This window comes from Medicago sativa, chromosome 8, assembly GCF_051527215.1.
Source record: "Medicago sativa cultivar Bolivia chromosome 8, Bolivia_mono, whole genome shotgun sequence".
NCBI classification, from domain to species: Eukaryota; Viridiplantae; Streptophyta; class Magnoliopsida; order Fabales; family Fabaceae; genus Medicago; species Medicago sativa.
The window spans coordinates 6,296,467-6,310,990 of NC_140756.1; the positions used below are offsets into that span (position 1 = coordinate 6,296,467).

Below are 14,524 nucleotides of genomic sequence, written 5' to 3' on the forward strand. Positions count from 1 at the left end.
ACATGATGCAGCACTAATTGAAGAGGTTGAGATGATTATTGATCATAACAATGATCCGATGGACCAAGATGGTCAATCAGAAGATGATGATGAAGAGGACAGTGATGGGGAGGACAATGAGGATGAGGAAAATGAGAACGAGGATGGGGATGACGATGACTACGATGATATATAGATTAGATTATTATTGTATTGAAGTAGTTGTTAGTTTAAGGGAAGGATCAAAATTGTATTTTCGAGTAGTAATGTTTAAACTGTATTTATCTTAATTTGTAGTACACTATGTATTTATTTTTATTTCTCTTATTTCTGCTATCACTACATGCTTTCAGTTGTTTTTATTATTCTTCTAGTTCTAACTGTATGTATTTTCTCTTAAGCGTTCACACATTTCTCTTATTTTCTATTAGTTCTAACTGTATGCTTTCAGTTGTTCTAATTATATTTTTCTGTTTTGGAAAACAGATTGCTTGACCAAATGGCTGGACAATGTCATGGAAATAAGCGGAAAAAGTCTTCCACCAAAATTCATTTGAAGGTATTAAAACCAGGAGATCTTGCTAGAGCCACCAAGAAGCTTGCTGTAGCCAACGAGATACGATGAAAGAAACTAGGTTTAGCACCATCAGTCGAGCCTACCTCACCAGCAGCCCAACTCACCCCACCAGCTGTGGTCCAACCTGTCCCACCAGCTGCGGTCCAACCCACCCCACCAGCTGTGGTCCAACCTGCCCCACCAGCAGTCCTACTCACCCCACCAGCAGTCCTACCTTCCCAGGTGACTGCACCATTGCCGGCCCAATCGATAATACCACCTTCCCTAGAGGAGGTTCATGTCCAGGGCTTGCAGGGAGACAACCTAGAGAATGAGCAAGAGGACGATCAGGATGATGATATTATAAAGACTGTCATACGCCCTCTTGGTCATGGGTATTTCATTTTTGTTTCTTTTACAATTTATCATGCACTTACTTTTATAAATTAAAATCTATTTCTTTTATAGTTATTTTGTTTTTGTTTTTTTTGTAGATTGTCTCCTAGCAATGAAGCTGCTAATGCCATGAGGATGGCTATTAGGCGTCAATTTCGCACTGCTTATTCGTGTTGGAAAAAGGTTCCTCAAGATGACTGGTTTAAAACATTTTCGGTAAGAATATAGCATAATGGTTGAGAATAAATGCCTATCGTCTGTCAATTTTGGACTAAGATGTAAAATTTACTATATTTATATTGTCTAACAGAAATATGTTTCATGGGAACCACATCATGCTAAGGAAATCAGGGGCATATTTAATAAAAAGTGCCCCAAGAGGCTTACTAACATGCTTACAAAAGTAAGAAATAAGGGGAAAAGACCTAGTTGGATGGGAGAGGATGCATATGATGCACTTCTTGACTATTGGAAAAGAGACAATTTCAAGAAGCTTTCTTCACAAAATAAGACCAATCGGGGTTCAACCAAGGGAGGAGCTCTCCACACCACAGGTCGTAAGGCTCACCATGACGTGGCGCTAGACATGGTATGCATTCATTAAATTCTTTAAATATTCATTGCTAGATTTTTTTTGTAATTTCCCTTAAATTTGTTTCGTGACTTCATTGGCAGTGCAAAAAACTAGAACGGCCTATCTATCCCGATGAGCTTTTCTTGTTCACGCGTAAGAGGAAGTCTGGTGATTAGGTTGAAAGTCGTGCTGGAAAAACTTATGTAAGTTATTCATTGTAAAATTTTGAAGTTGGCATTGAGTTACTAGTTGCATTGGTGAAAATGTGAATTGTAATTTTTTTCTAAGACAAGATTAGGAACCTTAAATCAGAATTTGAAGCATAAGTTTGAACTAATGTATAAGAACTAGAAACCTAGGATCAGCTGAGTGCTAGTCCCTACATAGCAAAACTACAATTAATGTTTGTTTTTAAGGTAACAGAAACAGAATCACTATCACACAATCGTTGAGACTAGCTAGTGATGTTAAATATTACATTGCATGTCCGCATGTATACAGGCAGGCTTTGTTTTATTATGTTTTGTTTCTCTTATATGTATGCAGTATGTATGTTACAACGTAAAAGATGATTGTGATATATCAGCAAAATCAATTCATTGGGCTGTAATATAATCTGGTTGTTTTATGAACTATAGGAATTATTCTCTGTTGCTGAATTATTCTCTGGTGTGAATTGAAATTGATTACATACATTTTGGATTGTGGCAGAAATTATGCATTGTTGTAGTAGAGACTACATGCATGTTACCTTTAGGAATAGACATGAAACATGCACTACAAACGTGTTCGCTGATTTGACAATATATTAATAAGTTGTGTTTTTTTACCAGGAAAAATATCAAGAGCGTCTGACTCAGCTAACAACAATTGGTGAGGACTCTACTGGTGATATACAAGAGGTGGATGGAGAGACAAGAATTCAATTATGGGCAGATGTTGCTGGGGGTATTTCTCGAGGTCGGTGTTACGGTACCGGGGCTTTGTCTGGCAATATTAGACCAGGTGTACTTAATCTAACTCAAGAGTCTCTTCCTCCTGAAAATGAGGCGATTGAGATGTTTCGTCAGGAGGCAGCTGCGGCGCGTGCAGATGCTGCTGCAGCTAACCAAAGAGCCGAGGAAGCAAACCAAAGAGCTGTTGAGGCTGATCAACGTACCAAAGAGTTGGGAACAAATTCTATACTGAAATGGCAGAATTTAGGCAACGGATGGCAGCTTTAGAGAATCAATCAGGTGATGGTTCTTGTAGTATGATTCAACCTCGTAATACTCCTCAACATCCACATTATGATGTTGCTCTCGATGATCAATCAGAGGATGACCTCACCTAATCATTGTCAATGTTGTAGTTTTTGTTGGATATAACAAAATTGTCATGTGTTTTTTGGATGACCTCACCTAGTCTCTTGAACTAATGTCACCTTATGTTTTGGCTTTAGGATTATGTATAGTTTCTACTAATTTTACATTTCAGACTTCGCCAAGCTTTTTTGGATGACCTCACCTAGTTCTCTTTGAACTTGTGACTCATTATGTTTTGGCTTTAAGATTATGTTTAGTTTCTACTAAATTTATGGGTAAGACTTCATTATATTTGTGGTTTGTTTATCATTAGATTAGATGCCTCAATTTCAATTCCTGTTAATATCTCTATAATATTATATTTTTGGGTCTTAAATATTATTTTGTAAGTATGATAAGGGGTCGTTGACCAACAAAAAATATATGCATTCAAGTTAATTAATGTCAGTGAATTGAATGCAATTGCGTACGGTATTTTTCAATAAAATTGATAGCTTATTATTTAGCATCCACAATTTCGAAAGCTAAACTTGACAGAATTTAGTTTTCTAAATTTTCATCTTAGCATTCACAGTTACTCTGATGCTAAATTTAGCCCAACTTTTAGCGTCCATTTTTATAGATGCTAAGTAGCGTCTACATTACATACAATTTTAACACGTGTTTAGCTTCAATTTTAGCGTCCACTTTTGTAGATGTTATTTTAGCGTCAGCTGGATGCTAGTGTTTAGCATCCAGGCTTTTACTGTCGTCAATTTTTTGGACTCTATACTGACTCTAAATGGCTGTTAGCATCCACAATTTGCCTTTTAGCATCCATTTTTCAGCTGAATCTAAAACACCATTTTCTTGTAGTGTACATAGGTATGGTCATGGACTATTAATTCAATTTTAGTGTGCCATTTATGAGATATAACCCTAGCAATATTAGCTATATAACCTTCTTCATTATGGTCTTTATGTATCTTAGAGGATTCTCCATGTTCCTGTTGAGATACTAAGAAATTTCCTTGTAATTCTAAAATTTTTAGTTCTAAATTATCACTTCTTTGCTTAAAATAGCTATCTGCTTCTTTTAGCTGTTTAATTTCATTTTTTAAAATTTTTATTTCTTCATTTAGATCTTTAACTGTAACCTCCTTAGGAGATTCAAACATTTTCATAATTTCTTTAAATTCTATTTTATGAACATCATTTTTATGAATATTATTATCTTCTATAATATCTTTTATTTGTTTCATAAAAGCGGTTTTATTTTCAGAGTCTTCCATTTTATCTAAAATAGTAATTAGCTTATCAGCTTGACTGTTGGTAATTACATTAATAGTTTTAATACAATTGTTACAATTACAAAAATCTAATCCAGAACATTCTTCTTCGAGACGATCTTGGATGTTATCTTCCCAAGTTTCTAATTGATTAAGATCTTTAAAATCTGATATAGAGTTATTAGAATCTTCTCCTGAAGATCGTTCTTCTATAGATTCTTCTTTATCTGATTCTAGCATTAATTTTTGTAAAGAGTTAACAATACTTTCTTTTAAATCTTCTGAAATATCTAGACTACTAATTTGCTTAATTTCTTTAACTCTGCATTTATTAGAGTAATGTCCAAACTTTCCACATTTGTAACATTGAAGTCTTTCGTATTCTTAGATGGTTTATGAGGTTTTTTATAATTCTTTCCCGAACTTTTCTTATAATAATCTTGATTATCTTTATCTTTATTTTTACTAATTTTATATGGTTTATGTTTATGAGAACTCCTTCTCTTAGAATTAGAGTTTTCTTTAGTTTTCTTACTACTAGGGGCTCTTAAAGGAGGTGCCCCATATTGTTCGCAAAATGATCCCATTTCGCGTCTATTACTACCTAATTCATTCTTAATTTTTCTTTGTATTTTAAAATCGGTGCAAACCTGCATACCGGTTTCAATAATATAATTAGAAATTTCTCCTAAGGTTAAAGTATCATATGGGATAGTCCCATTATGCGCTCTCTTAAGATTTTCTTTTACTTTATCAGCAAATAATCTAGGTAATCCTCCTATAAACCTTTCTTTCCAATATGACATGCCTCCATCGGATCTAAGACATAATTTTGAGAGAAACATATCTTTATACCACCGATAATCAGACATAGTCGAACAGTAAAGATTCATTAATTGATCCGAAGCTCTTTGCTGAAGTTTAAGAAGTTCTCCCACAAAAAATTTTGTAATTAAATAAAGAAGAGTGGTTACGCAGTTTTCTTCATTAATTCCATTCTCGGTTTTAACGGCAGTATCAACTATAGTCTTATCTTCTTGAGAAACTATGTTATCCCACCAACCTTTTAATTGACCAGTAAACCCCATAACTATCATATTTTTTGTTTGCGTATCAGAATTATTTTTAATTTTTAAAGCGGTTGCCGCCATCGTCATTTGTTGAATAACATCTAAAACATGTTGTTCAAATGCACCATCAATATTCCACTCAGATATAGCTTGACCGGAATAAGAATTTTCAACAAAATTAAATCTTTCTTCATATTGCACGTCTGCAAATGAAGGGCGAGGGTAAAAATTTCTAGTTCTGGGCCTAGGTCCTGGTCCTAATTTATTAATACTACTTTCTCCTTGGGAAAGCGTATTAATTACGGATGAAGATGCCAGATTCATCTTATTTAATTTCGTAATTAATTCATCTATCTTTTCTTCTGATTTTTCTTGTCCTAATTTCATTTTAGTGACTGTATTTTTAGAAGGGACCTCATATTTGTATATAGGTCTATTTGGATCAAGTTTAGTTGTAATTTCCTCTTTAGGAGTAGGGAGAGCTCCTTCAATTCTTTCTAATTGTTGAGCCATGGTGTTTAATGTTTGATTTGTATAATTTAATTGTGTGTGTATATGGTAAAAATCTTTTCTAGTTGTAAGCGCTGGTGGCTGCTCAGGATTTTTAATTGTTTTAAAAGGTGCGGCTTCTATTTCCATATTTTCAACTTTTAACATAATAGGTTCTAAAGGTGGATGTATAGAAATAATATTGTTTTTACTAGTAGTTTTCCACTGAGTGGTCATTCTAGTATTAGTATCTAGAAACATTTTATCAGTATAGGGATTAGGTATTTCATACTCTAAACAGTATAATTCGAACCATGTGAAAAAGTTAATATTAATTTCGTGATAGTTTAAGAAATCATAAAATTCTTTTAAATAATGGTTGGTTAATTCTTTACTAAAGGTGGAAAAATACCATTCTCTTTTTAATCTATTATGATCTCCCATAAAGTTAATTTTAATCCAATCCTTATCTATTTCAAAAGGTTCTTCTTTTGTTAATGTATTACAAACTTGAGACCTAGTAGGAGAAGGTGATCTAGATGGCGATCTAGGCCTCTCTTGTCTATATAAAGGAACTGGAACTGCTGGTTCAAAATTGACTCCAGTCAATCCTACCCTTATAGTTGAATCTACTGATCGTCTAGACGCCGAAGGGTGCGTGCTAGATGATGAACTAATACTGCTGGACCCATAATACCTATGAGACTGACTTCTATTCATTCTAATTATGACAGATCCCTCTCTATCTTAGGGTTGCTAGATTAGGGTTGCTAGATGTTGAAGGACATAATGTTCTATTACTTGTACTTCTACGACTACTAGATCCTAACTGACTTAAAGCCCTTATTATTTGAGACATAATTCAAAATTTTAAAACAAACTAGAATTCTCTCTTTAAAACTTATTATCTCTCTCTCTTCCCCCTTATAGTTTGTGCCTATTTGCTTCTAAGGTGTGCTAAACCAACGGTTTCACGGCCTAACCCAAGGACTTACTACCGGGACCACACACTAATAGTTACAAAAGGTAAAGGTCAGGGTTATAAGATCAAAAGATAATTAGAAATAAAGTTGTAAAACTAGAAAAGTTTTAAAATAACTTTGAATTAATTTCAAACAGTATCAGGCTCTGATACCAGTTACTATGAATGATATATTTAATAAATATTCTGATTTTATAATAGTATATTTAGATGATATATTAGTCTTCTCAGACTCTATTAACCAACATATGACACCTGGTGTCAACGGATTTGTTGACACCAAATCATAGCCATCTAAAATTTTAATCAAACGGCTAACATTTATCTACATGATAACTTGTGTGGACTCTCCCTGCACTTGCACTTAGATGTTCTAGGTTTTTTCTTTTATCGTTGTTGCTGATCAATGTCCAGTTTTATAACCTCCCCCCATTCGGCGGCCGTTCAAAGCAACAATATTTTAAAGGAAAATGCTACTTCTCAAGAAAAATAGCTTCAAGAATTTTTCAAGAAATAGTTGGCAAATTTTAATTGGATGATTTATTTGTCCACTTCCTATTTTTCAGCCACACCTCCTTGAATTGTGGCAAATAGTGCATTGTGATTGGCTATTCTTTATTCTTGAAGAATTCTTGATGTTATTTTTCTAGAGATATAGCATTGCTCTAAAATTCCATCCCAATAGAACCTTACACGGATTAATATCTTCTATTTTCCCCTTTTTGGTATTGATTTGCATTCTAACATTAAGATCAAAATGGGAAGCTAATCGAAGAGTAGCAGGTAAACATTAATTGTTAACGGTGGAAAAAACAACTATGTTGTGGAGGAACGTTCTAGACATCAACACATTAAAACTCATAGCCTTTCTTTGCAAAATTCATTCCGATCGTCTAAATATTTAAGTTCATGGCAATAAAAGTATTTGTTCATATGCTTGTGTGCACTATCATGTTTTTTTTTAAAAAAGCCAAAATGGAATATATTAAACAACTCTAGACGCTAAAGTACAAGGTGTGCCAAAACGCCTAGGCACAAAAGAGTTCAACAATCCTGTACATGCCACGAAGGTGCAAAAATCACAAAGAAAACAAAAAACAACAAGCTATAAAAGTTTAAGCAGGTTAAAGGACTCCGCTGCCACTCTTGATAGTCAAAATCAAAATTAACGTATTTCGATTTCAACCACCAAAATGACTGAAGCTTCACCCTTTCACCAAGCGCTTGCAAGTTGTCCTCCTTTGAAGATTCTATTATTTCGTTCTTTCCAAATTGTCCAAGCTACTGACAACCAAATAATCTGCATGGACTCACATGACTTCTTTGTGAAGCCCCTCAAACCACTAAATTGATGCAAATGAACAAAGAATTGACAATGGAAAACTGATGAAAAACCAAGCCAATTCGTAACCATACTCCACACTCCACCAAAGAATCCGCACGTAAGAAATAAATGTTCTCTGTCCTCATTAAAACCACAATTAGCAATACAACCCTGTTCAGAAACAAGCAGGACCTTCCGTTGGAAGAGTTTATCTCTAGTAGGAATCTGATTTAAGAACAGACGCCAAGCAAAACTCAACACTTTTAGAGGCACCGCTTTCAGCCACAAAAATCCATAATTATTATTAGGCTGCTGATGACTATCAAGCTCTATGTCTGTTAAAAAATAATAAGCAGAACTAACAGTATAACAGTTAGAATCATGTAACATCCAAATCCATCTATCGACACGGTCAACCTGAAAAGAAAAATTGGTTAGGCGAACAATGCACTCCCCCAACAGCTCCTCCTCCCATGAAAAAGTCTCATACGCCATTTCCACGTCTCCCCATTAACCCCCCATCCTCTCGCAAACATGTCAGCCACCAATTCTAATTTGTTCTCCGCTAACTCATAGAGACGCGGATAAAGACTATACAACGGTTTCCCCTCCAACCAAGGGTCGACCCAGAACAAAGTGGACACATCATCCCCTACCTGACGGTTTATATTATCCAACATCCACCCAGAATCAACCTGTCCCACTCCATCCCTAACATCTAAAATTGTCTGCCACCACACCGAGCCACCCACTCTACGAGAGTAACAAAGTCGCCCCCTCCTCTCCATACCGGGCGCAAAGAACCCGATACCAAAGGGTACCCCGCTCCTGTAAGATCCTCCACCACCACTTACCTAACAGAGCAAGGTTAAACTCCATCAACCTCCGCACCCCCAAACCTCCATCCTCCTTACACAAACAAACAGTTTCCCATTTTATCCAAGTAATTTTCCTAAAATCCTCACAACCCCCCCCCCCCCCCCCCCAAAAATGCATTAAATAAAGATTCAAGGATAGAGATTATACCTGAGGGGGCTTTGAAGAAGAAAGAAAATAGTTCGGAATGGAGGACAGGACAGACTTAAGTAAGATCAATCGACCTCCCATAGACAGATTACGACTTTTCCAATCAGACAACCTTCTTTTAATACGATCAACAAGAGGATACCAAAAAAACCAACTTTCTCGGATCACCACCAATAGGGAGTCCCAAATATAAAAACGGGAGTCTGCCATGTTTACAATGTAAAACAGAGGCTGCCTCATGTAACCAAGAATCGGCGACGTTAACCCCATATAACATGCTCTTATGGAAGTTGAATTTTAAACCAGAAACAGATTCAAACAACATCAAAACTGATTTTAGAATACGAATATTACCCCAACTTTTAACACCCACCAAAAGGGTGTCGTCCGCAAACTGAAGATGAGAAATGTCAACATTGCCATGCGCCCCTACCCTATACGGAATGAACATATCTTGCTCCACCATCGTGTTCATCATAACATGTAACCCCTCTGCGGCAATGAGAAAAAGGAACGGAGACATAGGGTCGCCCTGTCGAAGACCCCTTTCCATACAAAATTCATCAGTAGGGCTACCATTCACCAAAACAGACACAGATGGTGTCGATATACATTCCATCATCCACTTTCGCCACAAACTAGGAAAATTCATTCTACGCAATACAATATCTAAATACTTCCAGTCCACCAAATCAAAAGCTTTTTCGAAGTCAACCTTAAATAATAAAAGATCCTTCTTTCTTTTGCAGGCATCGTCCACCAGCTCATTTGCTATCAATAACCCATCGAGAATTTGACAGCCAGGCACAAAAGCTGACTGCGATGTGGAGATCACACTACCAATAACGTTACGTAACCGATTAGCAAGAACCTTCGACAAAATCTTATATAAACAATTCACCAAAGAAATTGGTCGAAAATCCGACAAACATTGAGGACTCTCCACCTTTGGAATAAATGCTAAGAATGTACTATTAATTCCTTTCGTCAGTTTACCATGTTTGTGAAATTCATTGAAAAATAGGATTAAGTCATCTTTGAGCAACCCCTAAAAATCCTTTATAAAACCAAGAGGAATACCATCCGGGCCCGGACTTTTATAACTATCACAATTCCAAACCGCCTGCTTGATCTCATCCTCTGAAAAGAGCCCCATCAAGGACCCTCCCTCCTCAATAGACAACGTTTTAAACATCATATCCTCCACACTTGGTCGCGAATTATTTAACGACTTATAATGATGTCGAAAATGATTAAAAACTGCACCACGGACGTTAGCAACCCCTTCAACTCGAACCCCGTCCACATCAATAAATAAAATGGCATTCGCCCTGCGCCTAGCTGCCAAAATACCATGAAAGAATTTGGAATTTGCATCACCTTCACGGAGCCAGTTAAGCCTTGCCATTGTATGCTTGCATGTAATTTTGATAGAGAAAGAACTTCAGAAGACAACAAGTGAACCTCCCCCAACTCTTCGTCTAATAAATCTTGCTCCTCCACTTTAACATCCAAACAAGATAAACGATCTTTTACAGATTGAATTTTTGCTTGAAGATTTTGTGTATGTGTCTGATGCCACATTTTCAAGGAGCCTTTAATTAATTTTAATTTTTCCTTGAGAACATAGCCGCCCCAACCATCTACACTGAAAGTAACCCATTTCTCCATGACAAACTCCTTATAACCAGGTAAATCAGACCAACATTTCAACATACGATTCGGTCTTGGTCCCCAATTTGCTTCATCGACGGTCAATAAGATAGGGCAATGGTCAGAAACAGATCGTGAGAGGGCCACCTGAAAACAATTAGGCCACGAAGTGATCCACTCTTCTGACAAAAGAAAGCGATCCAGACAGCTCATAGATAAACTATCCCCCTATACCACGTGAAATTTCTCCCACACAATGGCAAATCAACCAACATGGTAAAATCAATGAAATTATTAAAAGCTGAAAAATCCTCAGAAACACCACCAATAACTCGACTCTTCCTTTCAGACTCAGAACGGATGGCATTAAAATCACCGGAGACACACCAGGCACGACCATCATCATTATGAATCAAAGCCGCCACCCTCTCCCAAAGACGCTCTCGGCCCCCATTATCACAAGGTGCATACACATTAGCGAGTACAAAATCAACACCACTCTTTAAAAACCGTCCTTTAATGATCAAAACATTTTCAAAGCTCATAGACATAAAGACATCAACCTCTCTAGAGTTCCAAAGAGTAAGAATACCACATGCTGCTCCCAAGGATGGACGATAAGAAAAACCATAAGATTCACATCCCCACAACGAACGGCACACAAAATCATCAACCACCTGTAACTTAGTCTCCAGAATACAAAAAACAAAAGGATTCTTCTCCCTCACTAACCTTAGGACCTCCCTCCGCTTCTCCCACCCTCCTAAACCTCTCACATTGAAAGACAGCAACTTCATTGGGACCCCCCGACTCCCACACCCTCACTGCCCCACTCCCTCACAATCCTGCCTCAAACTCCCTCCTCCCCCAACTTCGGCCCCTTGGCCCCTTCCACCACCATAACTTTTTTTAACTCCCTCACCCTTACCCCTAGTAAGCACATCAAACTTATTTGCACAGTCAACATCTACCTTAACCCCCATAACCTTCCCCACAGCAGCAACATCCGCTGCTACCTCTTTTGACTTCCCATGTAAAGCCAACCAATTCGTATACTCAGAGGAGGTCCCTGAAGATTTAGAATCATGTGATAAAGAGACACCACACTTGGACTCTGAAGAAGAACATACCACTTTATAAGCCGACTTCTTTCGATTTAACTTTTTTATAGCACGAATCAACCTGTACCTGTCCTTCATTGGAAGCCTAGCTATGCGTTTCAGATTCAACAAAGAAGTGTCACTCTTAGAACCATGCGGCTTAAGGAGTTTGTGTCTCTCAAAAGAAGTCTTGTTCGAAGTCTCATCCTTTATAGATGAAAAAGGCACCGCCTTTTCCCCTATAACTATCCCTTTCTTCTTACAAACATTATAGCTCCACGGACCTTGGTTCATAATTTCTTTCCACTCCGGTGGAGGAGTATTTTCATCGCCACCATCCTTTCTAGCACCCCCCACTGGCAACTATGTAAGCTTCCTCTAATTGAAGCACTGTTTCTTCTACATTTTTCTTCTTTTTTTCAGGAACATGCTTACTTCCTTTGGACCATTCTTCCTGTAATTGATCCACTAAAATATCCACCAAAGGCTCATTATCATTCATACCTGCAGGTTCATAACAATTAGAAACATTGTCCGCCTCATACTCCACCAGACAAGCTTCTTCCGCTAAACCAAACTCAAGGTCTTCAATCAAACAGATAGAAAACTTTGTGCCATCTACGTAAAAATCCTCCACCCCATTTATTTCCTTGAAAGAGGAAGTAGTAATAAATAAACGGGCATAATCCAACCTGACTTTGTTCACAGTGCACTCATCAACCTTTAAAAGTCTCCCATAGAAAGAAGCAATTAAAGCAAAGAAACGAATATTCCAAGCATGCAACGGTATGCACTATCATGTTATTTTATTTATTACTATATGACAATAAAAGTCTTTGTTCATAGATCTCTGTTCCCACATTTGTTTTGACGAGGACAGAACAAAAACCCAAAACAAACAAGATTGAAGATTTTTTTTTTTTTGACAAAAGATTGAAGATGTTGTTAAGGTAAATTGAGGAGAAGAAATGAATGTGCTTTGGTAGGAAAGTAGGGAGAGAGGCTCACCGAATTAATTAAACAAACAATTAAGGGCCTTCAGATTAAAATAAATAGACGGCTATGATTTGATGTCAACGAATCTGTTGACACCTGGTGTTAATGGATCCCGACTCATATAATATATATATATATATATATATATATATATATATATATTCTTATATGAGAATAGTGAGAATGAATAAGAGCCATGAGATTAAAAAGCATTGGTTGAGATTAAAACATTCCTAAATGAGCCATTTGTCATTAACATCATGATATAATTGTGATTTTTATTGTATCAATAATATTCTTTTTTTAAAAAGGGTGTCATTATTATTCATTTATTTGGGTCATCATCTCTCTCCATGGTCTTCATCTCCTCCATTGAAAAATTTCTAATTTCCATTTCAAGATATCAATACTTCATGAATTATACGATCCAGAATTATACCTATTCCATCTTCTACGATCCAGAATTCTACGATTAGCTTTCACAAATTATATTGATTGAGACATGAGTAAACGACAAAAATTTAGAAATTCAGAGATTGATTTTAGAATTTTAGAATACGATGATACAATTTTTTTTTTTTGAGGGGATGATACAAACTTAGATTTCATAAGTTTTGATTGAAAAAAATAATAATGAAATTCTAGGTTTGATGTTATAAAGTGAAGGAAGGAGGGTTTTTTTTTTTTTTTATAAAAAAGATATGTTCTAAGAAGCGTTTTTTTTTTTTAGCAAATGTTCTATGAAGTTAGATTAATGAGGATTCAAAATTATATTTTAGGAATGTTCGAAAAAGGAATACTAATGATACAACATAATTAGGGGTGTAACGGTTCGGTTTGGATTGGTTTTCAGTTAAAAAAATGTCCGAACCGATGAAACCTTCATCGGTTTGGTTTGGTTTGGTTTCCACTGTTTTTCAAAAAAGAAACCGAACCAAACTAATCGGTTTGGTTCGGTTTGGATTGGTTCGGTTGATTGGTTTGTTAAAAAATACAATTAAAAAAATTCATATTCTTAGAAAATATTTCATACAACTTTTGTATAATTGTATTTCATATTTTGTTTTTTCATGTTCTCTATTTTTCAAACAACTTTTTATAAATAACCTTGCTCAATATTTAATACATATGATCCAAGATTCATTCATCAATCATTCTTTAAAAACAACTTCATCAAACTCAAATATTTCAATCATCCATGATCTATACATGCATCATTGATCAACAAACACAAAAATTCCAAAAAGTACACCCCAAAATTAAAACATAGTCAAAATAACAAATCCATGCAAACTAAAATTAAAACATCCTGAAATTTAAACATTATGAAATTATGGTCTCCATGAAATTAAATAAAAACATCAAAACTAAATCCAAGATGAGAGAAAGTGAATGTATTAAAACGTATTTTATGTTGGACTTTAATTTTGGGCTAACCATAAGTTTGTGTGAGGTAGGATAATATTAGTAAAATAAGGAGTGTGGTTATCATCGGATTGGTTCATCGGTTTCACGGATCTCAAAATGAAAAACCATGAACCAAACCAAACAAGATCGGTTTCAATTGGTTCGGATCGGTTTCAAACCGAACCAAAGAAGGTCGGATAATTTTTCGGTTTGGTCCGGTTTGGACTATCGGATTCGTTGGTTTAGTCCAAACCGCTTACACCCCTAAACATAATTATATAATGATATCAATGACAAATAACTCATTTAAGAATGTTTTAATCTCAACCAATGCTTTTTAATCTCATGGCTCTTATATATATATATATATATATATATATATATATATAGGGGGCTGTTA

At 35.9% G+C, this 14,524-nt stretch overlaps 2 protein-coding genes and 1 pseudogene across 3 annotated transcripts; 2 read left to right on the plus strand and 1 right to left on the minus strand.

The window, feature by feature from the left end:
* The first annotated feature begins 607 nt into the window (after positions 1-607).
* Positions 608-1,712, plus strand: LOC146896464 (uncharacterized; annotated as a pseudogene). Its single transcript, XR_015021466.1, has 4 exons — positions 608-930; positions 1,030-1,147; positions 1,242-1,520; positions 1,607-1,712. The product of XR_015021466.1 is annotated as an uncharacterized LOC146896464 (transcript).
* Positions 1,713-1,906: 194 nt separating this feature from the next.
* LOC146896465 (uncharacterized) lies at positions 1,907-3,118 on the plus strand. The gene is made up of 3 exons (XM_085733275.1): positions 1,907-1,921; positions 2,052-2,111; positions 2,339-3,118. The coding sequence occupies exons 1-3, from the start codon at positions 1,907-1,909 to the stop codon at positions 2,726-2,728; spliced, it is 465 nt and encodes a 154-aa protein (XP_085589401.1). The 3' UTR covers positions 2,729-3,118.
* Positions 3,119-7,831: 4,713 nt separating this feature from the next.
* Positions 7,832-10,376, minus strand: LOC146896466 (uncharacterized). The gene is made up of 4 exons (XM_085733301.1): positions 10,089-10,376; positions 9,111-9,839; positions 8,403-8,796; positions 7,832-8,277 (listed from the first exon to the last, which is right to left on the minus strand). Exons 1-4 carry the CDS (start codon positions 10,374-10,376, stop codon positions 7,832-7,834), a joined length of 1,857 nt encoding a protein of 618 aa, XP_085589427.1.
* Between the last annotated feature and the right edge of the window lie 4,148 nt (positions 10,377-14,524).

Bases quoted from the DNA above. Each gene is read 5' to 3' on its own strand.
- LOC146896465 (XM_085733275.1), top strand. The intron at 2,112-2,338 runs GTAATATAATCT...TTTTTTTACCAG, and splicing joins CAAAATCAATTCATTGGGCT to GAAAAATATCAAGAGCGTCT.
- LOC146896466 (XM_085733301.1), bottom strand. From the start codon at position 10,376: ATGGCAAGGCTTAACTGGCTCCGTGAAGGTGATGCAAATTCCAAATTC. The intron at 9,840-10,088 runs GTTTGGAATTGT...ATTTTGTCGAAG, and splicing joins AGGATGAGATCAAGCAGGCG to GTTCTTGCTAATCGGTTACG. The intron at 8,797-9,110 runs GTATCCTCTTGT...TTGCTCTGTTAG, and splicing joins CGAGAAAGTTGGTTTTTTTG to GTAAGTGGTGGTGGAGGATC.